A 27,956-nucleotide genomic window follows, 5' to 3' on the forward strand; every position below is an offset into this window, starting at 1 on the left:
CCTCCTCCTCCTCCCCCCCGCGAAGTCACCGGGATAACTGCATTTCGTGGACAGAATCCCACAAGAACTCACGGCGAGCGGTCGCCCCTCTAACACGGCCGATTCTCGTATCGTTTCGGCTTTTTCCTCTGCGTAACGCGTTATCCTACGGCACGAAGGAAGGGCGCGCGCGGAGTCATTGTGGACGGGCTTCCACTATTCGTTGTCGTTGTCTTCGCGACGCGCACATCTCCTCCGTACACGGGTTACCAAGCGGGCCACGCGCCATTTCCTCGCGAACAATTATTTCGATATTTGAATCGTCAAGAGCGTTACCGTCCTCGTGCTACTTACCGCCCCACCTCCCCCCGTATCCCCTCCACGGCTCCTGTCACCCTCTGGTTCCGACCCATCTAATTGCATTGACGAGATAATAAGATTTAAATTTCGAATCGAGGCCACGGTAGCGATAACGTCCGCCTGTGATTAACCGGCCGCGCTTCCACCAGCCCTTCCTCCAGTTCCGTGTCCCTTGTTGTTTCCCTTTCGTACCGCCGCGCGTTCGACGTCCACGCGCCATTTCTCGGTGCATTAAACGGGCGGAAAAAAGAAAAAAAAAATAGACGAAAGGAAGACGTTCCGATTTGCTTTCGATTTCGGTTTCTCCTTTCTCAATTGTCCGCGCGGACGACGTTCGATGAATGCGCTTGCCGGGACTCGAAATCGTCGACGCCGTTGTCCCGTGACTACCGAGACGTTTGTTCCGTAAATCTTGGGGATCGTCCGAGGCTACGAGAGCCGAGAAGTGAACGCCAGAGACGGGGAAAGAACACGCCGCGCGGTAACCGTGCCGACGAGAACTCCTCGGAGAACTCCGACGTCCGAGGATCCGGACGAACGAGGACAGTGAACCAATATCCGCGAGAAGACATCGGGGAGTTTCCACGAGGAACGTTCTGTTCGACGGATACGAAGCAATCGTAGCGCGACGCTCGTGGACGATCCCGGGGAAGTAAGAGGACTCCGCTTCTACGGAATCCACGAGGCTACGAAGAGGTCCGTGAATCATCCTGGGCAGAGATACGAAAGAGACTCCGGGGCCCGAGAAGAGGCAGCAAGATCGGTTTTTCAAACAGTGTCGTCAGTATTGTGTCGAAGCAGAAGTGAATTCTACGAACATGTGCAAACTGAAAGAACCGTTTTCAAAGTTCTGGTTCGCTCGTCGTCGATAGAGAAGAAGAAGGATTCTCTTCGGGAGAACCGTACCCGTAGACCTCCGGGAGATCGTTAATTAATAACACACGATACGCGCGATCGTTCCAGTCAGCGAACCATTCGGCGAATGCAAAATTCTCGATCGAACCGACCCGAGTGAAGTATTATCGAAGTACCGTGGTAGTATTATCGAAGTCTGCAAAGAAGGTACTACCGAAGCTACAAAGGCTCCTCCCGCGTCGAGGACAGCCTCGATCGTAAGATCCTACAGTATTCGATACCCATTATTATCGAGGTCTGCAAAGAAGGTACTCCGAAGCTACAAAGACTCCTTTCGCATCGAGGACAGCCTCGATGGTAAGATCCAACAGTATACGATAGCCATTATTATCGAGGTCTACGAAGAAGGTACTACCGAAGCTACAAAGACTCCTCCCGCGTCGAGGACAGCCTACAGTATTCGATAGCCAAGAGGGCTCCCAAAGGCGAGCAAAGATTTGAAAATAATCGTTTTCTTCCAGTCGCGAACCGCGAACGGACGTAACGAGTTAATGTCGCGAGATTGAGTAAACCGCTGGTAAATCCTCAACTGGTAGTCGTCTTCGATCGATCGGTGGTGAACAGTGAGAGTCTCTTAACGACCGATCGTGGTTCCTCCTAAATAGGAGGGACGAAGGATGTCCTGGTAAGGTCGTCGAAGAAACGGTCGACAGCATTACGAACGCGAGACCTCGACAAGGTCACCCCGGCATCATCCTGGCTAACGACTTGTCCGGAGGTACCGGGGGCCCCGGTGCAGGCGGCGTCGGTTCCGTCGGCAGCACCTCCGTCGGGGGCGGCGGTGGCGGTGGTTCGTCGTTGCCGACGACCGCTCTCAGCCTCGATCATCAACAGTTCAACATATTCCCGGCGATTTTCAGCAGACAGCTGAACTTCTCCGCGGCGGCTGCCGCGAACTGTGGCCAGAACAAGCTAATGGACGAGCTGAGGCCGAATCTCGGTTTGCTCGGCGTCGGTCTCGTCGAGAATGACAGCTTCCATTTGAATCACAACCAAGAAAAAAGGAAGTGCAGCAGTACCAGCTCGAACGAGCAAGATTTCGGCCTCTATGGGGTACACCAGGGCCTCGAAGCCAGCCCGCCGACACCCGCCGCGACGCCCGGAAGGAGCAGCGTCGGAGCAACTTCCAGCGTCGGTAAGTATTCTTTCACCTTTTGTCTCTCTCCTGTTTCTTCTTGCATCGAAAATTTCGAAGTTTTCACAAAAATTCCCACGCCTGCGCGCGAAAGAGTCAAGTCAAGTTCTTTCTTTGAACACGGTCGAACCTGTACTACAAATATGGTATCATTGCCGTAGAAAGATAATCTCTTTGATTAAAATTAGTAGAATTCACTTCGTACCGGGAATACGAATTTATTCAGTTCGATATTATACTCAACATTACTACGTAGTGTTACATGAAATGGTAAATTGAAAATCGAAAACGAAGAGTTTGGAATAGACGTCGTAGAAATGGAAAGAGCTGAGAGAGCTCCGTTATAATTATATTATTGGTTATTATTATTATTCTTTGCTTATTTCGCGGGGCTAAGAACTCTCTACTATGTACAAGAATCGAACTAAGGAGATTATTAGGTTGTTCGGAAAGTCGTTTCGTTTCTTTTCGTGAAAATGAAACACGATTTTTTTAGAGTGTATAAACATTTTATTAAGTTATATATTCTCCATTTTGGAAAACGAAATCACTTTCCGAACGACTCAATAGAATGATTAGTAGAATGATCAGTTTCTTAACACATTCGCTACCACTGCCGCATACAGCGGCGTTTCGATTCTTGAATCCGAGACCATCGTCGCAGATGTGCGATGGTGTTGTTTTATCGGTTTATGACAACGTACTGCAATACATTTGGATCCATGTCAATCATCAAGATCAATTGGGGACGTAATGTATTCTAATAAAAAACACCAAGTGGTGCAAGATTTTCTCCGCGGATCCTAGTAACGAACGTGTTAACAATATGCTTAACCTACCTCTAAAGACGCGGACAGAAAAAGGCAATTTCACCACAGATATCGTTTACATGTTTAACCGTAGAACTAACGTTGTTACGTTGGTCGTAGAGAGTTCGATGCGATTTCTGCTCGAGAAGGCAAGACTGACTTAGAGAGGGACACAATAATTCAAACGGGATATAATTTCCGGAGAATAAATAAAAATCATTTGGTATTTCGTGTACAAAAACAAGATCAAACGTCCGACGCTTGCTCTCAAGGGACATTGAGTTTACATTGTCTCGAATAGATGTATAATCGTGGTCGAAACGAGACACGAGGATGTTGTATCGGTTGACAATCGAATCTGTCTCCTGTATCTTGTCGATAATTTAAGAAAAAAATCATTCTCGAAAGCGGAAGAAATTTTTCAGAGAGATAATAGAATCGCGTACGCAGGTATACACTTACTTGTGTATTATTTGCACAAATGCGCTCGTATGAACCGCAATGGGGTCTTTGTCGACGTTAACATCAAACGTAATTTATTTGTCGCGTAATTTTCAAACCGTACACTCGATATTAAACCCAGTTTATTTCGCTGTAATCGAAAACAGTATTAATTAATGATAAACGCGATTTCATTTGGTCGTTTTATTCGCGAAGCTTACAATTGACGTTTCGTTTCGAAGTTTTCGCTTCGATGTTTCCTAAATTTCCTAAAATTCCGAGCAATTGTACAGGAATGCGAGTAAATTAAAATCGGTATCATATTTTTTCCTCGTTCGCGATACTTTCGTGCTCGTTGTAACTACGTTCGATCGTAGTGTCAACGATTATCCGTCTAGGGAATAAAAACCAGGGATTATGAGAATTGCGTTATTTAAAATTGATTTGTTGAAAATTTATAACTTCGTGGGTTTCGCGTGGCTGTTTAGTCACCGATGTGATACGAACGATTGAAACTTCCTTCTTGTCGAGATTTAATCGAAATAACTTGGAAAAATGTTCGTGAGAAAAAAAACAACGTTCTACGAACATAAGACGGTACAGTCTTTGCAAATTTTATTATTATACAATTTTCGATCGAAGAGTTTCGATTTCCTTCGGTATAAAAGACACGAAAGTTTGTAAGAGTATACACGATTAGAAATTGTAAAGCGTGGAGGAAAGTATATATTATACAATAGTAAGTACATTGAAACGAAATAAGTAAATAATTACAACGTAAGAATGACACAAGTATTGGCCGTAACATAATTATTTTCGCTCAAATGGGTTACCGTCGTCCGTTAAAATTTATTTCTATAAAAGAGGTTGGAAATTAAAAGATGTCCTTCTGATTCGGAAGGATGGGTTAGCTTCGGAGGAACTTAGGATAAAAATGGGCAACGCGTAGTCTCGATATAGATGCATTTTCCGCTTGTTAATCCTCGAGTACACATGTACGTCGACAAATGATCGGTCCAAGGTGTCGACAATAGGGTGCGGGGACTGGACCATATGGTGGTACCTGCTCTATAGGCTATTATTATGTGTTCATGGGGTTTAAGAGAGCTTAGTGCCAAGGGCGTCCTAATGGGGTTCGCCTGTAAACGTTGGACGTATACGCGCGTCAAGTATTGTCACCAGAGCGTGCTTCACAGAATCGAAACAGTGAAAATTATCTTTACGTTTCTTTTGATTTTCAAATATCCGTAGATTCGCGGTGACTTGCACACGAGCTTCGAAACAACTAATCCGAACCGCAATCTTTGATAAGTTAAATACAAATAACGCCCGTATTATATTTCTTCTTTTGTTTTGTATATTTTTCTTCGCGTATACAGAGACCGTTTTACACCGATTTTTGCACAAAGATTTCGCGTGCTTCTCAATATTCCCATAGAATGTTCAACGAACCGAAAAAAATTGGCTCTCGTAGATCTTTTCTTCGATACGATGCCAACTGAAGGAAAAACCAAACGAAATCAGGTTTCGGAGTTTGTTGCGCGTTTAGACGCGTGTTTCTTTCCCCTTTATTTTAACCGATTTGTATTTGAATCGCGAAACAAGGCCTCGACGTTCTCGGTATTCTTGGAAACACGGTGAAAGGTTTTGTCGTCGACGCGGAAATAAAATACTCAACTTTCTAATTGGAATCAATATTGAAATAATACGAAGTTCAACAGGTCGCGCGGAGAAATTCTATTACATTCTCGTGGCCTTTATTATTCGATAATGAATTTCATACGATGGGTCTAATTTATCGAGAGAACGTTTAACGTTTCATTTTTTTTTCCCCTCTTTTTTCTTTTTCTTTTTTCCTTTTTTTTTCCCCTCCAAGGTCAGACTTTCCGGAAACAAGATGAGACTGCCGTAGTATTCATGCAAATGAAATGAGAGGAGAAAAAAAAGATGGGAGACGGGAAGCGGAGAAAGAGAGAAACGGGGATGGAAAAATTAATTTCGTTAACCCCCTTGCGTTCTCCGGGGCATTAAAAGTACTCAAGCGATGGTCTTCCGCGCGATTCCCTTACCCCTTTTAAAATGTGAGCCCGCGAAATCTCTCTACTACGAATGACGGCTTCCGACTTTAAAAAGGAAGATCTAATACCGCTACGTGAACAAACTTGCGAGAAAGTCCGGCTCCCGTCGCGGACGATAAACTTTCTTTTCTAGTCGTGGTGGATATTGTGTACAAACCGGAGTGTTCGCGTTACGACCGCACAATACAATGTCGGTACGATTGTTGCACGTCCAGTCCGCTTGTTAACATTCGAGCGAGATTCCTTTATCGCAACTCTCGTCCCGCATTGTGCAGCTTACGTCGAGAAGACACTTCTACGATGTCACTCGTCGCGCGAACCGTGCAAGATATTTCGATCGTTTTATTTATGGAAACGTTCGTATTTTCTAAATGGTACGATCGCTCGCTCGATTTAATCGCGCAAGAGGAAGACTCTCGATCGTTAAGTAATCAACACGATTCGAAATATAATGTCCTCGGTCGAAAGGTGTTAAAACGATTCACGTTGATACATAATACGAGTATGAAAACACTAGCAATCGATCATTTGTAACGCATCGTACGTTGTATCATATTCGGTGATATTTATTATGCGTTTGCGTCGCGTTTATAATCGACAATTATTACAATCGCAAAGAATAAACGAAGTGAAACACTCGCGTCGGTTCTATTTACAAAAACCAGCTAAGTTTAAGCAAAGGAACATAATTTTCTTTGTTTCACTTTGAAATGAAAAAAAGAACCTCAAAGTTTCAGCTTTCTTAATCGCATTTTGTTAACATCGGTTTACTTGTCTTTGTCATATTGCAATGCAATGGCAATAGTCAATAATATTCGAAAAGGTAGAAATCAAAAGAACTTCTGTTACAAATTGTCGTAATGGCACGTTTCTACAGGAAGTCTAATTAGAAAGAAAACCGATGGATGGAGTTAAAAGCGTAGGGTTAGCTTCCGGTGCCAACTGGAATTTGATGACAGATGCCAATGTAGGACAGCTGCGAGAATTATAAGAATCTGCATTAGATTCTGGTCCTGTGAATCCCGTGTCATTTGTCACGGCGTGTATTCCACATTGTTGAAATCGTTGCTAATTATTTCGAACGCATTATTCGGGGACAGATGTTATTTACTGGCAACACGGCCATGCTTGGCCACATTTTTTCAATCACGTTTGCAAATTCGTCGCGAAGATTTCTGATGTAGGGGAAAACTAATTCTCACCTTCACCACCGTACAATTAAAGGTGCGATGCATCCGATACGAAGCTTGAGCGCATGTGCAACGCACAGACCAGGAAAATATTAATTATCTTATTCACGATGTTTGTAAAATTAAATTTCACCCAATACTATTCTACACTAACTATACAAATACCTTTTCCGAACATTTCGTAGCATTATTTTCTATCAAGTTACAAAAGTTACAAAACACCGTCCCGAGTTGATTATCAGAGACATTTGCTCGATCTTGTACCGCATTTACTGGTACAAAATTACTCTTATCGTCCTCGAAACTTCTCGAACCCGATGAAAGTTAAACAGGAATCGACCGAGTGATAAAAACGCGGGCAAAGTGCGAGTTTCCGTTGGAAGATAATCTCGATAAGCAATACGAACGATAATTGTTTCCTCGGATATACCGGCTCGTTCGAATGCAATGGTTACGACCTTTATAATTGGCACGCGAGGTGCCACCGAGATGTTCATCGTTTCGTCGTGAAACAGATCGTAAGAGGTTCTCCGTCTTCTCGCTGAACTTGACCGAGTTTCACTGTTCACCGGGAAACGGGACAAGGTATGTAAAGTGGTCAGCATTCATCCTTGAACATTGAATCAGCATGTAACATGATTAGGTCATTAACGCCCTAACCAAGTTAGCATAGTGCGAGGGACTTCACTCGCCACGGTTACCCCGACCGTACGTTCGCACGTTCGTTCATAAAGCCGATACCGTGAAACAACCAAGACGAACGCAGACTTATCGAGATAGTGCGTGGCGTTAACTATCCGGTGTGAAGCCTCCTACGATCCAACTGACGTGCTCGCACTTCCACCTAAGCCGAATCGACGATTTTTCGTTTCACGCGTCCGTCGATGAAAATACAGAGCTGAAATTTAAAGTGGTCGGCGTTGTTCAAAGAATTGAATTTTGATTAAAAAATATTTTAAACTGGTAATTCCGGTAATTGTATATCGAGCTTAACGTTCCTTTCGTAGATTAAATTTCGTTGCGCTCGAATTTATAATATCCAAGGAGAATTCGAAGCTTCTTAGACTTCTGAAAAAAACGCAACGGTGAAGTTAAGCGATTACTATTCAATTGTATTTGGTTTTGATCGAGCAACACGTGACGATCGGTAAACGTATTAGTTTCTTAAAATACGAGTTTTACCGACTCATTGTTCGTATTTGTTGTTTTTCGCGTTAAGTCACTTTTTTCTGTTTTTAAGTATACGGTGGAACCGCGCCTACAAGGCCAATGATCACCTCTCTGCTATTAATTAATGGCACGTGATCAGCGAGAGAAATAGGGACAAACACAGACGATACGTGACAAACGTCTCATAATACGGACTACCCCAATGCGACTATGGAAGTTTCATACCAAGATTGAGCATACTTCGTTTAAAGCGACGGGGAATATGCATTGATCTGATAATAGTATTGTTTGAAATAATTTAATGGTCGTTAAATTAAGCGAAGTAGGTATTAATTAATAGTGATGTATAGGAAAATCGTAGTCGTCGAAAGAATTAATTCTTACTTTAACAGAATAGCAAACAGCCGTAGTAAATATTTCGTATCGAGTTGCACATGTTTTAATAGGAATAATTATCCATTCTTTTAATAGCGTCAACGATCTGTTAGAATTATTTGATCGAAAAGTAATTTAAAATTTATAAATTCGTCGTTTTTCGTCGTTCCGTTGTGTAACGTGTTAAATTTATCGACAAATAATTTACACAATTTGTCTTTTCAGTCTTCGTAGTAACATTATGATAAATTAAATCTCGAGAAGTATTTCCAGCTCGAAATATTGAAAAAACGTAACATTTTTTACGAGTTCTTTCCCTTTGCCTAATTTGTTGCAAATCTTTGTATAATTGCATCGAAATATATACTTCACACCTTATACATTACAAATCTAGTTAATTTACAAAAATATACGAATTCGATTATTGTCTTTGAAAATAAAACAGTAGAATAAGATTGATAAGGTACCGGCTTACCTTTTTTTTTTTAAAAACAATTTTTCTATTCACGGTCTCCTAAGAGAAATCTTTGATTTTTACAATTTCAACACTAGATTCACCAACCAGTCAAAATTATTAGCCCCACCTGCTGTTGTAAGGAAATTATTTATTCTACGGTACATTTTCCAAAGACGTGACTTTTTCTATTCTATAGATCTATTTAATTTTATAAATTTCTTTTTTACCTCACCCACCAAGGTGTACACGAGGTATACCTTAATATACCGGAATCTGTTGCTGGTTCTAGTGTTGAAGCAATTGAATGTGAATTCTGTTACATATTCATTTTAAGTGCGATCGAAATTATCATAATCGTTTAATTCCAGGTGCGGAAGGAGCTTTTAAAAAGTTAAAGCCCGATCCTTGTGCTTCGAGTCCTCATATCGGTCATACTCCTACCACCGCCAGTTGCCCAACACCTGCCCGGCGGCGACACAGGACTACCTTCACGCAGGTTTGTTTCTGAAATGTTGTACTATTTCACGTAGATGCATGTACCTTCTCTTTGTCCTCTTGTAATTACGAATACCGAATATTTTTTTCGTTAATATTTATACAAGTTTCACCGTATCGTAAAATCATAGTTGGTGCATTTATCCAAGATCCACCGTATCGTAAAATCATAGTCGGTGCATTTATACAAGTTCCACCGTATCGTGTCACGATTAAATTAAAAAATTAATTATTAACCCTCGCGATACCAATGGTTTGAGCGACCGCGGGAAAGACCACGCTTGGGTTCAAACGGACCTACAATTTGACATTGTTTGCGCAAACATTTCGAATAAAAATTCCATTACTCGTCGAACCTTTCTTAATCTCTAAGGAAAGTTAATACTGACTTTCCAAGGAAAGTATTTACTAATTTCCAAAGAAAGTTAATATTAACTAACTTCTAAGGAAAATTAATACCAAGTGAATTATACTAACTGTACAATTGAACGGTAGAAAAGTTTTTCCGAGTGTAAAAACACCCAGGCGTGGTACAGCGAGGGTTAAGACACGAAATGTTCGTCCATCGAGCAGGATGTAGATCGTCGATGAGTTGTTACGTCGTCGTTGACGTTTCGCCAAGTGTTTAAATCTATTATTTCGATACTCGATATCGGGGTTGCTTTCAGACGGACCAGTTCTACTTTTCCTTCTTTTTTTTTTCTTTTTTCGATAACGATGTTTCGATCACTTCGATCCAGGACCTTTCGTATAGCGCTCAAATTTCCTGTCGGATAGTTCAGATCGGCTTTACTATGGCCTTCTAATTGTTTCGCAGGAGCAGCTGGCAGAATTGGAATCGGCATTCGCAAAATCTCATTACCCGGACATATACTGTAGGGAGGAATTGGCGAGGTCCACCAAATTGAACGAGGCTAGAATTCAGGTGGGTGTGTTGCACTTTATAATCTAGAAAAAAAGAAACAACGCGGACGATCGGTGGTTTTTTTCAAATATATTTTCTACCGCCAAAAGGTGCTGGTATTTGTTTCGAAGTTGCACGTCACTTTTCCTACGACCACCGATATAAATACAATCGACGAACATTTAGCCACGATACGACGTTTGGATAAATTATTGCGTTTCTCGATCGAATAAATCCTTTTTCGGGATACTCGTCCCCGAACCGATTTCCTTGTAAAGGGAACAAGTGACAAGGTATTCGGAAAGATTTTTTAAAATTCCGTTACAGCTGGTATAACTTTTTTACTTCGATCGTCAAGTATTAACAAGATTTACAAATGTATTTTTCGTGCGTCTATCTTTTTGATCCTGACTCACGCCGTAATTGAATCAAAGACGCATGTAGGGTGATGAAATGAAATTACAGGCGCAAATGTCGATTCAGGGCACCCCGTGTCTTTCGAGGGTTTTGCAGAATCGATCAGAGGGAACAGCGGTGTTTTACGGAAAATGTTTAATACCGGTGTCAAAGATTCGAAACACAAAAATTCGTCGATGACGGAAACGTGACACGGAGAAGCGAAATTTTACGATCAATTTGAACCGTTTCGCGAAGCGTAACCGAAACAAGAAAGTTAACGAGGATTTTTACAATTTCAACACCAGATGCACTAGTTGCTTGAAACGACCAGATTGCTTTTATATAAAGAAATTTACTTTAAAACGCGTGCTGTAAATTCACGACAGTGTACACACAATACATTAGTATACACAATACTCTGTTTAAATTCAATACTCGACTTAGCCACCTACGAATCGGAAAAACCACTCGGACGATTCGACGCGAAAGCGGAGTTACCGGGAAATTTCCATGCGCGACAATTTTTGCAAGCCGAGGCTCGCGTGAACGATGCTCGCGCGTACGGAAACACGGAACAATTCGGGTTTAAATTCGCCGAAGAGGAACCGTTCGGGAATTATACGCCGGGAGGATGAAACTTCAACAAGTAGATGAAACGCAACAAATTCGGGGGTAGCAGTGCGGTTTTTGACAGCATTAAAGAAGGATGAACAGGGAAAGCACGGTGGCTACGGTACACCATCCGCGTTATGTCCCTCTGCATGGTTGTACAGACCCCCGAATTCTGAGCGGTACATATTAAAACAGTTGCCAGTGCGTTTCGCTCTTTTGATATATAATGCAGGATGGCGTTGTTTGAGTTAAAAGCCCGGGAACCGCGGCGACTTAACCCTGTTAAACTGCGATGCCAAGTAAAACGCGGTTTGCTTTTACTCGCTGGCTGTAATTCATGCACAAAGTGTCCAGCCAGGAAGTGACTTCACCAACGCGCCGGAGACATTCGAATGCGTTCGTTTCGTCTATAAAATTCAAAAGTGATTCGCGACCCGATGATTCCAGAACGGGCCGTACCGGCTGTTTAAATCGATTCGTGATCGAATTCTTTGATCGAGTTGCGATTTGGCTGCGGCGTTTAAGGGTAGGGAGCGGGGACGGGGGTGGGCCTCGGGGGGGTGGAGGGATTCTATTCGAGACGCCCCGAAAGAAGGTATCGCGGGAAATTTCCGAGGAAAGAACCACCGGATAGATTCCCTGAGCGTTTTTCACGCGTGTTTGGCCATTTTTGAAAAACCTCCCGGTGATTCTTTTACGGTAATTGTAATTTTTTCTTTTTTTTTTTAAAGACATCTGTTGAGGAAATGTGTCGAAAGAATTCATCTTCGTTGCGTTGTTATTTATTTATCGCTTCGATAACAGAGACGCAATTTTATCAGTTCGATTGTCCGTTAATTAGAACGAGCGCTAAATGTTGAATGGTAGTAAAATTGCGATATTTTTGAAGCGAACGGAGCGAAAATTGTCAATAATGTATGTGTTTCCTTTTATCGATAACGAGAAAGCTGTGACGTTATTTTTTGCAAGTTGTTAAACCGGACCGTGTATAAATTGCGCATCGATAAGCAAATATTTGATTTGGTTTAGTACGTATTAAGTTACTTAACGATTTTTCCACGCGAAAGAGCAACGGACTTTGCTGCAAAAACGAACGGATTGTGAAAAGACCGGTCGTTTTTACTGGACGAAAATTGTTACTATTGTAAAGTATTATTTTCATCCCCAAGAATGGTGCAAACTTTTTAAACGATTTAATAACGAGCAGGAACATTTTCCTCGTAGCAGGGAAACTCGCCTTACGGTGAAAAGGTCACGGAAAAATCTTATTTCAACTTCCTGGAAGTGCTGCAACAAATCTTTCTCGATAATGTTTACGTCATGAATATATTGGTCATGTACCTTTCCAAGAAACTGAAAGATGTAAAATTGTGTCTACTCGTTCGGAAGCAGTACCCTAGTTCGAATCGATGTACACGCGAGAGATTTAAAAACTCGTGGTAGATTTGAAACTGGGTTTGAAAGTTTCATAATTTGTTTCGGTGGTTAGCTTTTCGTAATCTCTTCCGACTGGACGATGAATCGATAGCTCTGTTCCACTACCACCGACACTCTCGTCACTTTTTATCAGCAGAGATCCTACTCGAAGTATTTTCTCTCGATACAAAACACTTTGCACCTACGAGAGTTGGTGCGAACCAGCGTTGGTGCGAAACCAAACGATTCGATACGATTATTCGAAACCGAGATCACTCGGCCTTGTTTCCAATAAGCATCGTTCCGAAGCATCGAAGTTTCCAAAATAATGTCAGATTGGTCCAATACGCTGACCGTAGGAATTTCTTTAAAAGCTCCCGCGCTAGTTACGGCATTCTGTATCTTGAAAGATGGCGACACGCGAACAGGGTGCTTTCGGATGAAAGAGAAATAGGTAGGGAACATCGGTGGCAAAGTTGAGATGAGTTGGGGGGGAAGATGGTTGGGTGGCGCTGTACCGGAGGCTGCCATTATATCTGAGCCGCCATTTTAAATTGAATTTTCTCCACCCTAGATAGATCTGAACCGTCTCGGTCTTGCCGAGGTTCTTCCTTCGCTACGAGACGAGGGGTAAGAAGAAGATGGGGAAGAGAGAAGAGAAAGTACCAAGGGGAACTGGCCTCCTCCCTTGGGTTGCGTCTCTGTCTTTTTCTTATCTCTCTTTCGAATCTCGCTCTTGCGATGAATACCCTTCAACCTTACACCCTTGACGAGTAGCGTCGGCGAAATTTCGACTAGGGTTTTTCTTCCACGGATACAAGCGAAGGAGAAACGCGTGTAGCATAATTCCTCGACGAATCTCGAAAATGATTGTTCAACCCTCGTTGAACCACGCTTGGGTTCTCTCGGACCCAGGGAAACGTTTCGTGAAAATTAAAAGAATGCGATAAAATAGTGGAGTTACCCTTCGAAATATTTTCGTTCGAAGTGTAATACGAAAAGCAGAAGTATTCGATAGTTGGTGTACTTGTCATTGTAAAGCACAGTATTTACTGTCAATATTAGTTATTTATTATTGCGCGAAGACTTTTTACTTTGAATCTTTCCCTTTTTTTTTGGATGTGCGAATTCGCCGCCATTCCCTACAGTTGGATCCCATTGATCCAAATTGGTTTTATTGGACATTTATGTAAGAGTAATTTGCAAATAACAAGCATTGGACGGACACGTTGACCAAGTCTCTCTACTTGTTCGAAATATTCGACTGTCTCTTCGATTTGCATATATTGAATCCCCGCGCGTAGATAATTTGATGATGTATTCGGTGGTCAAACAGTTTTCATTTAAGACAATTCGTTTTCTATCGAGACTGAAAAAAAGACGTTACAAAATTGAAACGAAAAACCGAACGTGGACAACAATCTACGAACGTGGTGAAAACGAGTGGATTTTTAACGAGGCGGGAAAGCTGTTGAGAATTGATTCAAGAAGTAACGACAACGTTCGCATTAATGATAATGATAAAAAAAGGGTAGCATTGTGGTAAGAGAATAATTCTCGAATCACCGCACAAGAAATCCCATTACGCCGAGGAAAAAGAAAGGTGAACCCGAGCCCCGATATTGAGTTAGCTGAGTTTTCATTCGACCTTTTTACTTCGATTCGACTTCCGATCGAAGCCTATCTACTGGGCGTTTTACGAGAAAATCGACTTCCTATTTAAGAGGAAATAAGAGAATTCACGGGGAAAAAAAAATAAAAATTGACAATTCCTTGTTTTCTCTTTTATCAAGGTATTGGGAAACATTTGAGGTATTCGTTAAAGGAGCCATACTCGTCTTCGGATCCTTTTGAAATTTTTTGTGAAAACGTCGTTCAATCTGTGTCGGACACAGTTTTACTTTCGACGAAGAGAATGTTCTACGATAGGCTGGCAAACTATTCAAACAATAATCGGTCGAGTCACGTTTATTTATCGAATTTTACCAATTCGTCGCAAGTTCTGTGAAATGTAAAAGAAGTTCTTGTACCGTTGGAGGCTGAAGAGATCTCTCCCAAGGGGTATCACGTAAAGGGAACGCTTCTCGCCTCAGTTTCTAGAATGCGTTTACACGACTTTGTGAACAAAGCCATAACAGCTTTATTCGTGGTTGGATCACTAATGGTGCAACCGTTTATTAAATATTGCTCGATAAACGATACTTTTTGTAGAAATCTCGTGTCATACGAGACTGATCAAAGTTCTGTGGCCAATGATTCGAAATTCTTCTAGGAGAAATCTTCTCAGCTTCTAACAGTACTTTGATTTCGCGTCGCGTTAGAATTATCTCTGCTTTGCGATTAGAATTATTTAATATATAAATTATTAGATAATTTAATTAGAATTATCTTGTATATTGATTCCCATTTGTGTCGTCAAACTTGAGAGAAAATCATTGAAGTTCTGATGAAAAATACGGTACGTGCATAAATAAATAAAAGTTATATTTTTAAACGAGAATAAATCCAACACTTTTGCCCGAAATTTATACAAACAAATTCTTCTGTTAGAAGGTCATTGCTAAATAATTAAGAACGGATAATGGAGTAAAAGAATAGAACGAAATTACTATTGGAAATAATATATCAATACCTTCGACGTTTAGTAATAAAATCAATAATAACTTGTTACGATGTGTCTCTTCTTAACCAAGATGAGTCACATCTATGAAATTGCCACTGGATGTAATACCACTTAGACTTTTCAAAAATTGGAGTAAAAAAAGAAATAGGTACCTGTCCGTTAGAAAGTGACCATTATTCCCGGATCCATTTTCTGTCTGTACATGGGTTAGCTATCAGAGTGCACGGTATTCTCTCAGGCATATAGGAGGATAGTTTTCTGGGTCGTGGTCCTCAAAGTAGCAGGCATTTTGAGCTGTTCTCCCCTTGAGAGGGAGCTGCACTTTCGCTATCCCATCTCCTCGTACTATCTTCCTCTATGGGAGAACGTAGTTGGAGAGAGGGAGAGAGAGAGAGAGAGAGAGAGAAACAGAGAGAGAAAGAGAGAGAGAGAGGTAGGGCTGGAGAGCACGGTTATTGAATTACGAACTCTTAGCTTTCCAGTTCTTGCAGGGTGCGCGCCTTAAGGGACGCGCGCAAGTATGTTCTCAAAAAGCTCTCCGGAGTAGTCGCAAATAAAAGGAGTTGCCCACTTTTACCAGATCTACGAGAAAAGGTCTGTTCTATCCGAGTAAATGCATCTACGTGTACAGATAAAATATACGCAGATCATAAATCTTCGAATCCAGAAGATTCCGAGAATTTCTTAGGTAGGAGTGAACATTCAAATAAATCTTCCGCGTGAAAATTCAATTTACACGATACGTACTATCCGGGTATAAGTATTTCCAATTAGAGAACACATCTAGGCACTTTTTAACGTCGTTCACTTGAAATTTGTTCAAAGTTTCTGTAAACATTGAGAAGACATTAGATTTCTACCGTTTTTTTCGAACCAAGTTTTTAGTATGAATATATCAATCGATAGAGTTTTCGTAAGAATTTATCAACCCTTTGCGCTCGATTTATTCTTTCACACGGAAACTGAGAACCTCGAAGAGATCTAACTCGAAAGTAAGAATAAATCGTGGACTCAATTTGGATCTTACGTCTTTGTGTATTTTACAAAGCATTTTTTTCACCTCAAGTTACAAAGTTTATCTTGAAAGTTAGAAAAATTAAAAAAATTAGAGTGCAGAAAATTCTAGCGCATTAATTGGCAACCGAGAGTCTTCTCTCGAGCGCAAAGGGTTAATATTTTATTATCATTTATACCATGTAATACCATGACGACCTTAATATTCATTAGAAGAAAATATGGACGAAGTGGCTCTTAAACGCTTACTTTGTATTTTTACACCCCCGTTAACTCACCCCCCGAAGGAGTTATCCGTAGCTTATAGTCCGACAAACTTACCACTCCGAGTACGCATGAGAGTAAGTACACAGCATTCGTCTCTTCGCACGTACCAGTGGATACAGTTCTCCGTTTCCCGAATAGAGAAGCAAGCTGGTAATAGTGGGAGTCGAGACTGTCCTGATTCACAGTCGAAGAAGTGGCCTTGAGCAGCCAATTGAATTCGATCCGACTACGCATTCTTGCGTCAGTGCCAAAAAAGTATCCCCGTTCTATCCGAAAAAAAAGGCGACTACAACGAAATTCGTTTAAAGTAAGTTGTTTAAAGTCACGCCAAAGTATTCCAATGTCACAACGGCGCGAAAGTTAACGAAACGGAGGCGAACCGAATCGCGTTTCTCTTTTTGCAAGGGGGAAAAAAAAAACAATCCTCTTGCACGTAGAATATATTGTTCGGTAAATTTGTTCAGAGACAAACGAAACGGTCTGTAACTTCCCACAAAAAGTTTTGCCCGTTACATTATCCAGAATATAAACGTACCAACGTGTAACGATAGAAATCCACCGTTCTTTGCCAAATGTTCCTGTTGTTTTTTTAAAAGCGTCTTTTGTTCCAACGTTCACGGTCGTTGCTCTTTCTCGACGTTCGCTCACCCGTTCGCGATAAACGTAACGGTTATTCGTGAATTTTTTCCCTCGTAATCCGTTTCGATTCTATCCGACTCCTCCTTTTCCGGCCTTGAACGCGAGGAATCATCGCTGCAGGTATTTCGCGAGGCACGTTTCGAAAACCCTACGCTTCTACGTGGGAAGAAAAAGGCGCGATACAAATACAGAGACGGTGGGTGGGAAAGAAAGAAAAAAAAAATGAAAAAAGACAAAGAGCGATACAGTTTGGTGGCGGTGGAGCAGGTCGAAGGGAAAGGGAAGAACAGCGATACCACGGCAAAAGAACAGATAAAGCGGACGAAGCAAGAGGGGTAAGCCTGATCAGACCACCCTCCCGTGTCACCCACTTTTGTAATGGCGTACGCGCGCATGCGTGAGGGACAGAGACAGAGACGGAAACAGAGACCGTGGGAGGGAGAGGGTGCACAGTAGAAATGTCGATAAAACGTGTTGGCCAATGAGAAAGCTGGGAGTGACGTCACAGCCGTGGCATTGGCCAATCAAGGGGCACCGGTAACGTCACCACGAGGGTGGAAACAAGTCGACCCCAACCAGAGGAGAGGCTCCTCTCTTTCTGGGGGTTACTTGGAAAGAGAGGTTGGCTGATAGGGAACGATAAGAACCGAGCGAAAGAGGGGCGAAACGAATGAGGAAGCAGAAGTAGGGATACAGGACGTTCAGGGATTCAATGTAAGTAGATGCCGGAGAATCGTTGGTGGCAGTTCAGGCAGCCCCAATATGGGCTTTACTAATCCCGCGAAACAATGGGAATTGCTCGATATAAAATGGCAATATGTAAACTACTTCACCTGGAGGAGTCTCCGCCCCCCCCCCCCCCGAAAAAAAGTTAGAGATACATAGAGAGATTCAACGAGTAAAAGACAATGTGGAATGCTCGATTCCGTGTCCAGATAATTTCGAAGATATCGATAAATTTCCCTTTTATGAAATAATATACTTTTATGAATAATACGCACAGCGACTAATCTTCGAACGAATTTCGGTTACACTTTACGTTATTTTTCACGTTCACGGAACAACTGAAAACCAGTTTTCTTCTTTCGAGAATAAAAGAGAAGAATTTTTAAGCTGAGAAATGCCTATTTCTATGATACCAATAGGAACGATTAAATTCCAAGAATAAACGAATAGAACAACAGCGTTATGTACACGTACGTGTAAAGGATTACTGAAATTCTGTTCTCTGTTTGTCGATAGGTTTGGTTTCAAAATAGAAGAGCGAAATATCGGAAACAAGAGAAACAGCTTCAAAAAGCTTTGACTCCAATTCCTGCTTGTCAAGGTGCCATGATGAGGAATATCTACCCCGGTGCCAGCAGGGGTTATCAACCGTATCCTCATCCCCATAATAGCATAAACGGAATAAATCGTTACCCTCAGGTAAGCCTGCTTTTTATGGTGAACTCGTTTTTAACGTACGAAACGTGTCTAAATGGAATAAACAAACGAGGAAAGAAATATTTCATTAATATTTCATTTGAAAGAAAGCTATTTCTTTAGCGATCTCCCTTAAAGTGAATTTATTATTCTACAAAACCATTTAATTGAATCATCTGTTCGTAATTGTGGATATTCGCACGAGTACAGTTCAAGCACGTTATTTCGTTAAAAATTTTGATTTTGATACATTGGAAACTCTCTGAGAACAAATTTGAATAATAGTGATAATGTTGTATCGACAAATTGACTCTCGATTAAAGAGTAATTTCAATCGCGAGAGAAGTGCAATAATAATGTTGCATCGACAAGTTGACTCTCGATTGAAGAGTAATCACAATCGCGAGAGAAGTGCAACGAATGTAAGCAGACTGTTATGTTACGTTGTGTTTCGATTTCGATTGCTTGCACGACGATCGATGCATCAAATACAACGGCCAACGTATCGTACTCCAACGGATGAATTCGATGCGTTTCTCGTTAATGATTTTAACCGAGGTATTAAATTGAAGTGCACCTGAGCGTCCGGTGCATCGCTATCGGTCGATGTACCTAAATTGCATTTAGACTGATTAGTTGGGTCGGGCGGATTACCGAATGCCTACTGGTTTAATTAAGCCAATAATTCTTCGAATGTGTCGATTTGCCTCGAAAAAAACACCGAGACCTTCTTAACCCTAATCCGTCCCTTATTTTCGCAACTTAACGCGCCCTTCGTGTGTCAAAATTGACACAATAGTGAAACACCAATGAAACGTAAAGGATAAATAATTAATTTAGCTAATTATTCGATCGAAAATAAAAAGATAAATATTTACACAGTATTTTTTCAAGGTGTCCGATTTCATTAGTAAATACACGTACTAATGACACACTGATAATTATAATATTATGTTTGTTTAATAAACAGTTCATTTCAATACGAATCTGTTCCAACAGATGGGTACAACGTCTTATCCAAGTATGACACAACCATTTTCTATGTCGCATTCGGCGTCGAATATGTCGGCAGTTACTGGTATGAGACAAGATGCAATGGGTGAGTGTACAATTTTTTAATTACGCTAAAATAAAACGATCGTCGCTTTTTATGTGCACGTGTGAGAATTAGAATAACAGAACGTGTAGTTTTGCATCGAACTCTGTACAGAATACATCTTCATTATACAATCTTGAGTTGCTCTAATATTTCGACTATTTTTATAGAAACAGTTATCCTTTCTCTTAAATTAATCGTCATCCTCGAGTTATCCATTAATTTGACGAAACGTTGATCTTCTACACTTACAAATTTATAATCGAAGTCAAGAACATTTACCGCATGATATTATTCTTCCGACGTAATAAACTTTTTATCTCAGGAAAGACTTTACGTTTTTCTTCTTTTTTTTTTACTATGTACTACTATTATGTACTACTACATACTATGTACTAAATACCGTACATACATACAGGGCCTGAAAAAAGATAAATTAGCGTAGGTGGAAAAATTCATCCTGATTTTAAAATTCAATATATATTCCTCTTTTAACTCTACGCGTTCTGTCCAACGAGACGATCGAAAGTTCAAAAGGGAAGGCACGGTACAAATGAAGTGTCTTTTCGCAAAAAATTATCAAAGTTTCGTTACCAATTGCAATACCGGTCTTTTAAACGTCGCGTAATTATCTCCACCGCTTAACTGAATAATTAAAATTCTTCACTTGTTCTCGTTACCTCCCATTCTCGACCACGACAAATACTCTATTTGTCCCTCTAACTGTTACAACTAGATCACGAGATTACGAGAATCAGAGAAGCAACGTTCTAAATTGTACAAAATTATTTCTAGAAGCGTAATGCTTCGAACTACGATTTCTTTCGCGAACAACTTAATCGTAAAACGTATTCCCATTTTTTCACAATTGTATTATTAGAATTGCCAGGTAATGTACAGTTGGGAACTGAAGGTAATTCGATACGACGTTCCGGATTATTTGTTTTAAATTATTTGTTTCGATTGAAATTTTTAGAAGCGACCATTGTTTCGAGCGACGCGTACGATCAATAGTCTTCTTCGTGCGAAACAAACGGCCGTGTAACTGTTTCTTATAATATAAAAAATGACTATACCTTTACACCAAATGGACAACGATGGTAAAATCAGTGTCGTGTTGTGCGTGCACCCTTCATACAAACATAAAACGGCGCGTAAAGAGAGACGAACCGATGGACAATACCGGTGTCTATAGTAACGAGACACAAAGTGAGGGAAGCGCTTTACTCCCAGGAGTAATTCTGTGTAATCTAATTGGTTAAAATTTTAACAATGTTTTGTGAAAAAACGGTTCGTTTGCAACGTATGGTACCTTTTGAACTTATTATTCTCTTGTCGAGTAGAATACATAGATGTAAAAGAAATTTGATCCGATATTTCAGGCTAGAAAGAATTTCGCAGTAGTTTTTTTTTTTTTTTTTTTTTTTTAAATAAATTCTCGATGCGTAAATTCGTACGCGAGAATCACGACAAATACTATTTTTACACATGGCGCGACGCACGAAGCAATAGATACGGTACGTAGAATATTTTCATTATCGATTAATGTTTCATTACCTATCGTTGGATTAACACGTTGATCGTTTATATTGCGAATTATCGTACGGTGAGAAAATATAACGAAAAGGAGGTATTATACAAATTTGTCTACACACCGGTATATTTATGGTATATAATCCGAAGTTTTTCGGTGATATTTATGATATTTGAGTCACGTATTGCTATTATATTTATACCGTTTAAAAATTGTTTACCATTTCCCTCGATTCGTGAGATACGAAATTGAAAGCATCGAACGCGTCTTCGTTTCGATTTTTCTAATTCTCGTGGGTGTTGACGCGAGTTTATCGAATGATTTCGTAAAAAGCTATGCCGGAAATTACGAGAATCGGACGTCCGTACAAACGTGCGTTCGGTCCAAGACGTTCTCTCCATTTCCGCTCTAGTGCCGTCTTACACCATTTCCGGCGCAAGATGGAATATCGCTTTTAAATCGAATCAAGACTATTCGCGAATTGGCTGCCTGCTACTCTTCGTACAGACATCTACATTGAGCGTAGGTCTTTCACCAATATCTCAGGTTCTCGTAACGATTTAACGTCTTAATGCGATAGCAAATCGGTCGATTAGTGGCTCCGATGAAGCTCCTGGGAAAGTGTTTAAATCGAATCACCTGATTGCTTTTCAAGAGAAAAGAAATTTAGTTTCCCCCGTCTAACTGTACCCGATATGGAAGGGTGGATGGACATCGCATTTTCACCTTTATATTAAATCGAATACAGTGGCTGACGAAAGGATTCGTACGCTTTATTGTTAGGAAATCCCCCTAATCTGAAAGCTCGATTTTAACGAATGTTTGCGCGCTTGTAAAGCATACTGGACCACGTATGACGCAATTTTTTTACCGACAAAAAATGTTCTCGAGGGGACAAAATCAGGCCCTGAAGATTCAACATTTTTTCATTATTTCGATATAAGTTTTCCCGAGACTTTCTTTACCGTAAAGCAATTATTCGCACGTTTGTAAATGTGTGTCCATAAGACGAAACATAAAAGCGACTAGAATTGTTATCTTGTTAGAAGTTCAAGTAAATGGCAATTGTTTTGTATCTTTTAAACGTACGTCGTTGAAAAATTACAATGGAAATTTATATCCTTCCTCTATAATATTACCAACAATAGAATACAATTTATTACGATTGTTCGTAAGTTTGTGTCCACCACTGTTCGTTTAACATATTCATAGGTGCTGCGTAGGAAATACCCAATATTCTTCAAGGTGTAGTTTCATTCTCAAGAATTAAACACGCTTTACAAAACCAGCTGAATATCGAAAGAATCAGAATGTTCGATTCCTTTTTTTGGAGTTAATTAAGTAAATACATTGAATAAAAAATACGAATAATATTAATACACTTGTTATTGTTGTTTTAGGAATGTCAGCGGAGGATGAATGGTACAACAAGAGTATCTCCGCTTTAAGAATGAATACAGCTCACCATCCGAATCTTGCTGCTCCGATGCTACAGTATCAAACATAATTGTAAACGTGTATGGGCGGGGCTACTCGAGAATTCCATACAAGTATTTGAATGCGTATCTTCGTTCGGACAACTGCAGCATTGCCAAATTGTGTTGTCGAGGAAAGCGGGAAAAAGGGAAAAAAGAAAAGAAAAGAAAAGAAAAAGGGAAAGAACAATATCTCAAGACACCACCAAGGAGACGTAGGAAAACGGTGAAACGGAAATGAAATTAACACGCGATTCTCGTGACGCTTTTCAAGAAACGAAAAATCGAATTTCCAATAAGCACACGAAATGTATCGTGTTACCGTATCGAAGTTTTGTCAAAATGATTTGTTTATTAATATTACGATAGGAAGGCAACTCTGGTTAATAAGTTGAAATTAGCGAGACATTATCTAACATTTCATCATAATGTTAATAATATTTTGGTAAAGTACTTTGTTAATGTCGCAATATCTCCCATTAAATATACGTATTCGCACATACTCTACGACTATTAGTGCAAATGTTTATGTACACAAATTTCAAGCGTTCTGCGCGGAGTGTGAAAGAAGTAATCCGCCGAGGCTTCCACGGACGAATCGACACGTCCGCGTTAACAGAAGATGTATCGAAAAACGTGTTACAAATTGGCCCGGATGTTTTCATCTTGACATTTATGGTTTCTTGTTCCTGTCTATTCTACTTGACGGAAAAAAAACAAGAAGTTCGAAAGGAACTATACGTCGTACAGGGTGTTTCGGAAGTATGGGTATTGCAGATGGAAAAAAAATCAGTCTCGTTTGAACGTGGTATCGTGAACAAAGAAAACGAGGATGGTATCGAGTTTAACTTTCCTTTAATCAGTCCCAATGGGTTAATTACTTCTAGGAGTGATCTTTCTTTTTTTCTACGGTACCAACTCAACTCAGTCAACAGAACTCGTAAAACGAAGTAGAAATATCTGAATAAACGTAAGTCCGTAAACTAATCGTGTTCGAAAGATATTAAAAGTTTCTGTTTGCGAGCCAACTGAATATAATTATTCAATGGTTCTTCGTACATTGTTCTCCCGCTTTCTACGATACATTTTGTACGTTTTACTTTCGCGTACCCATAATTCTGGAGCACCCTGTATATTAATGGAGAACGTAACAGGAAAAGCGCGATGTTTTCGCTAGAAACTCTGCCAATTGGCTAAAATGTCAACAATCCTTTTTCATCTTTAGAACAAACGACTCGTCGCGACGTACGGTTCTTTATGAATTTTTTATTTCGCCAATTGGAATACTCACGCAACAATAACAAAAATTGAAATGTCTCTTTCACAAATCGTCATCGATCACGATGCGTAGATTCGTCCTGTGAAATTCTTGGCGAACATTGATTTACGTACACACTGTCCAAAGCATTGCAGATTCGATAATTAATTTTCTTCGTAGAATTTAGTATTTTAATGCACGACTGCTTGTTGCATTAGTGGTAATACATTCCGCGTGTTTTTATCGGTTCTTCTCGATTCTTTTCGTACAAGCATTACAAAAGGATGCAATATTCGTTTGCGCACCGAACAAATTTATAGAGCGTATTTCGTATTGACTTGTTCCTGGAATGTGAAGTGTGTTTCTCATTCTTTTGTTTCAAGTTTCAGTTACCTTTTGCATTATAGTACTGGTAAATAAAATCAGGCATTAAAATGTTAAAGAGGTGTTTCTTGTTTCACAATATCGTACGCGGTTCGTATACATAAGTAATCGATATGCATACGCAACGTGGAACCCAACGCGCACACGATCCACGCGATCCTTCGTTAGTTTCTTAACAACGATCCAGAAAATTTTCGTTAACGGAAGGGGACTGTAAATAAGGGAGAGATACATATACAGTGTACTCAACAGATATTCTAGCATATGCGATTTTTCAATGTCCTTTTAAGAATGTAAGCCATACCTACCTTTAGTGGAATATTAGGCATTGATTTGTGTGCTTATGTTGGCCAGAATTTTAAATAATCGGGGAGGGAGGGTAGATGAGGGTAACTGACGATTCTTGCGTTCGAAATTTGAGGGGCGCCAGGTTTCAAAATACAGAACTTTCTACGCTTCTCTATTATCCGGTTAAGTACGATAGTCGTTTCATCAACGTTTCAAATAATTCTATATTTTTAATGATTTTGAAACACGACTCTGTCTTTTCGAAATAGAAGCGATATGTATTTCGAAGATACTCTACGTAATGTTCATCGAAATCGTTCCTACGATACGTTGAGATACCTTCGAAATACAGAAAAAATATTATCCCTGTGAATTTAACATATGAATTGAACTTTTTGACGCTACCACTGTGTTTACGAAAACGTATTTTCGATTTATACAAAATATGGATATTGCACCGCGTTGTAAGGAATCGTTCATTTATTTGAAAATGGTTTTCTTACACGTTCGTCGTTAATTGTTTTATCACTCGAAAAATATACATACTTCAATAAGAGGTTGCCAGTCTTGATAAAAGAGGGGATTCAAAGTATTTAGCATATACTTTTACGAATATAATGTCGAATAATAAAATAACAAGAAAAGAACTAGTCAACGAACAAAGGTATCGATGAAATAAAAAAATCATACACGTTTTTAAATAAGTTAGTCGATTTAAAGATTCAAGGGTTACAGTTTCCGTTTCGTTAAATATGAAACTTCCCTTTTATACAAGATTATGTATCATTCCGAAGAATATACAATGTATTTGTTGAGCAAGATCTTTTTGTTTGTTTAAAAGTGGTCAAATTGCCTGTTCTCCCTGGCGCCTTTCAGTGGTGATATTTGGAGTCTGTCCAATCAACAATCGTCTATATTGGTGTCATTTTTCGATAAGTGTCTAATCCATATATTGATCGAGAATGGAGTTGCAGACGACTGCATTGTTTTCATGTAGTTTCGCTGCGACCTTATTACTAATATCACTCGCGGTGTTCCACGCGAAATGTTCCTAAAAATTTGTAACATATCACATGACACACGAGCACACACGCACTTACACATACACGTGTGTTCGATACAGGAGCGCATGCATAAAACGTATACACTTCCACACACCACGTATGTCGGGGGAAAAGGATTAGGGAGCGTTAAAGATTAAGTGGAAACGCATACCGGGCGAAGTAACATAGTTTTAAGCAAGGGTCACGTATTGTACGTATGTGTTGTACATAGCCTAAATAAAAATTACATTTAAAATTACACGTTGTTTGTGATATCTTCCCACTCAATTGACAAACACGATTATCATTTAATTAGAAAATATTTTATCGATACTGATACTTAAAGAGAGACTGCCGCATTGAAACTCATTATTTTTATAAGCGACACGAAACGTGGAAGAGATTTCATTCCGATTTTCGATCAAAATTAATTACTGTGAACTAATTAACGATTTATATTTCGTACACAAGATGCATATTGTGAGATCAATATTCGGAACATGCGTAAATGTTCACAACAATCGCCTAAAGGGACAAACATTCCTTAAACCGTTCGCCTTTGCAGATTTCTCAATATCTTGATGTTTATTTATCATAATTATTAACAAACATCGTAGGACCATAGTATAAACAAATATTAACAATGTCCTAATATAAATAACGGCTTGAAAGCCATCAATTTCTTGAAATATTCGTTAGATCGAACAAAGACAATCGAAGTAACCGTGCGATAAAATAAACGAATATTTCTCTTCATATCGAAATTATAGTTTGTATGCCGGCATATATGTATGTCTGAACGCTCAGTGACACACATATGTCACACGGCACTCATGTGAGTTGCCATCTACTGGAGAATTGGTAAACTACACTAAAGGTGTGAAAACACCTGGCGGAGAAACGCTCAAGTTTGTCGAGGAATTGTTCTAAATTTTATCAATAGATAGCGCCACGAGCATAAATTTACCGACATTAAACATAAGTAATTCCATTCGTATGATATTCCCTACCGTGCGATAAAATAAATAAATATTTCTCTACATATCGAATTATTGTTTGTATGCATGCAAATATATTCGGAACGCGCAATTCCAAACATTTTTAACGTGGTAATTATATGGGTTGCCGTCCCTTGGAGAACATATTTGTTAATTTTCGCGATTGTTACTAACATTTATGCATGTTCCCAACATTAATCGAACAATTTCTATCTTATTTATGCATTATAAATGATTGTACTTATAGAAATTAATTTTCATCGAGATTCAAAGTAAGAACTCCTTTAGTAAAGTTTCAAAGCATGAAAAGTAATAATTATCTATTTAGTGCAATAGTTTAACATTTATTTAATTCTCATAATTTAGACAATACGCGTAGAAGTTGTATTTTTTACTGAAACGTGCTGAACTTCGATTAATCACTTTTCTATATAGAAAAATCATCGTGATAAACACTTGTGAGTCGATAATCGATATGTGTAGCCTGGATTTCGAGGTATCAAAGATTTTTTTAAATGTATAAAGGAAGGATAGAATGCAGAGAAATTTCATTACGCTGATTTCGTTTAACTTTACATTTATTCGAAAGATGATACATACGAAACTTTGTACAGAAATATTTATTTATTTTATTGCACGGTAGGGAATACCATACAAATGGAATTACTTATCTGTAATGTCGGTAAATTATGCTCGTGGCGCTCTCTATTGGTGGAAATAAGAACAATTCCTCAACAAACTTGAGCGTTTCTCCGCCAGGTGTTTTCACACCTTAAGTGTAGTTTACCTATTCACCAGTAGATGGCAACTCACTTCATCGCCGTGTGACATATGTGTGCCACTGAGCGTTCGGAATATACATGCATAAATACAAACTATTTTTTCGATATGTAGAGAAATATTCATTTATTTTATCGCATGGTTACTTCGATTGTCTTTGTTCGATCTAACAAATATTTCCAGAAAGTAATGACTTTCAAGCCATTATTTATACTAGAACATTGTTAATAATTGTTTAATCTACGGTCCCACGACGATTGTTAATAAATATGATAAATAAACATTAAGAAATTACGAAATCTGCGAAGGCGAACGGTTTCGGTGAATGTTTGTTCATTTCCGCGATTGTTACTAACATTTACGCTGGTTTCCAATATTAATCGAACAATGTGCATCGTAT

At 39.7% G+C, this 27,956-nt stretch overlaps 1 protein-coding gene across 1 annotated transcript; it reads left to right on the plus strand.

Moving 5' to 3' along the window:
* Positions 1-1,842: 1,842 nt before the first annotated feature.
* Positions 1,843-24,166, plus strand: LOC143153207 (homeobox protein unc-42). Its single transcript, XM_076324155.1, has 6 exons — positions 1,843-2,389; positions 9,278-9,405; positions 10,222-10,329; positions 18,521-18,703; positions 19,700-19,799; positions 22,731-24,166. Exons 1-6 carry the CDS (start codon positions 2,170-2,172, stop codon positions 22,835-22,837), a joined length of 846 nt encoding a protein of 281 aa, XP_076180270.1. The 5' UTR covers positions 1,843-2,169; the 3' UTR covers positions 22,838-24,166.
* Positions 24,167-27,956: the final 3,790 nt, after the last annotated feature.

The sequence above is a fragment of the Ptiloglossa arizonensis genome, chromosome 12, assembly GCF_051014685.1.
Source record: "Ptiloglossa arizonensis isolate GNS036 chromosome 12, iyPtiAriz1_principal, whole genome shotgun sequence".
NCBI lineage: Eukaryota > Metazoa > Arthropoda > Insecta > Hymenoptera > Colletidae > Ptiloglossa > Ptiloglossa arizonensis.

Bases quoted from the DNA above. Each gene is read 5' to 3' on its own strand.
- LOC143153207 (XM_076324155.1), top strand. From the start codon at position 2,170: ATGGACGAGCTGAGGCCGAATCTCGGTTTGCTCGGCGTCGGTCTCGTC. The intron at 10,330-18,520 runs GTGGGTGTGTTG...GTTTGTCGATAG, and splicing joins TGAACGAGGCTAGAATTCAG to GTTTGGTTTCAAAATAGAAG. The intron at 18,704-19,699 runs GTAAGCCTGCTT...CTGTTCCAACAG, and splicing joins GAATAAATCGTTACCCTCAG to ATGGGTACAACGTCTTATCC.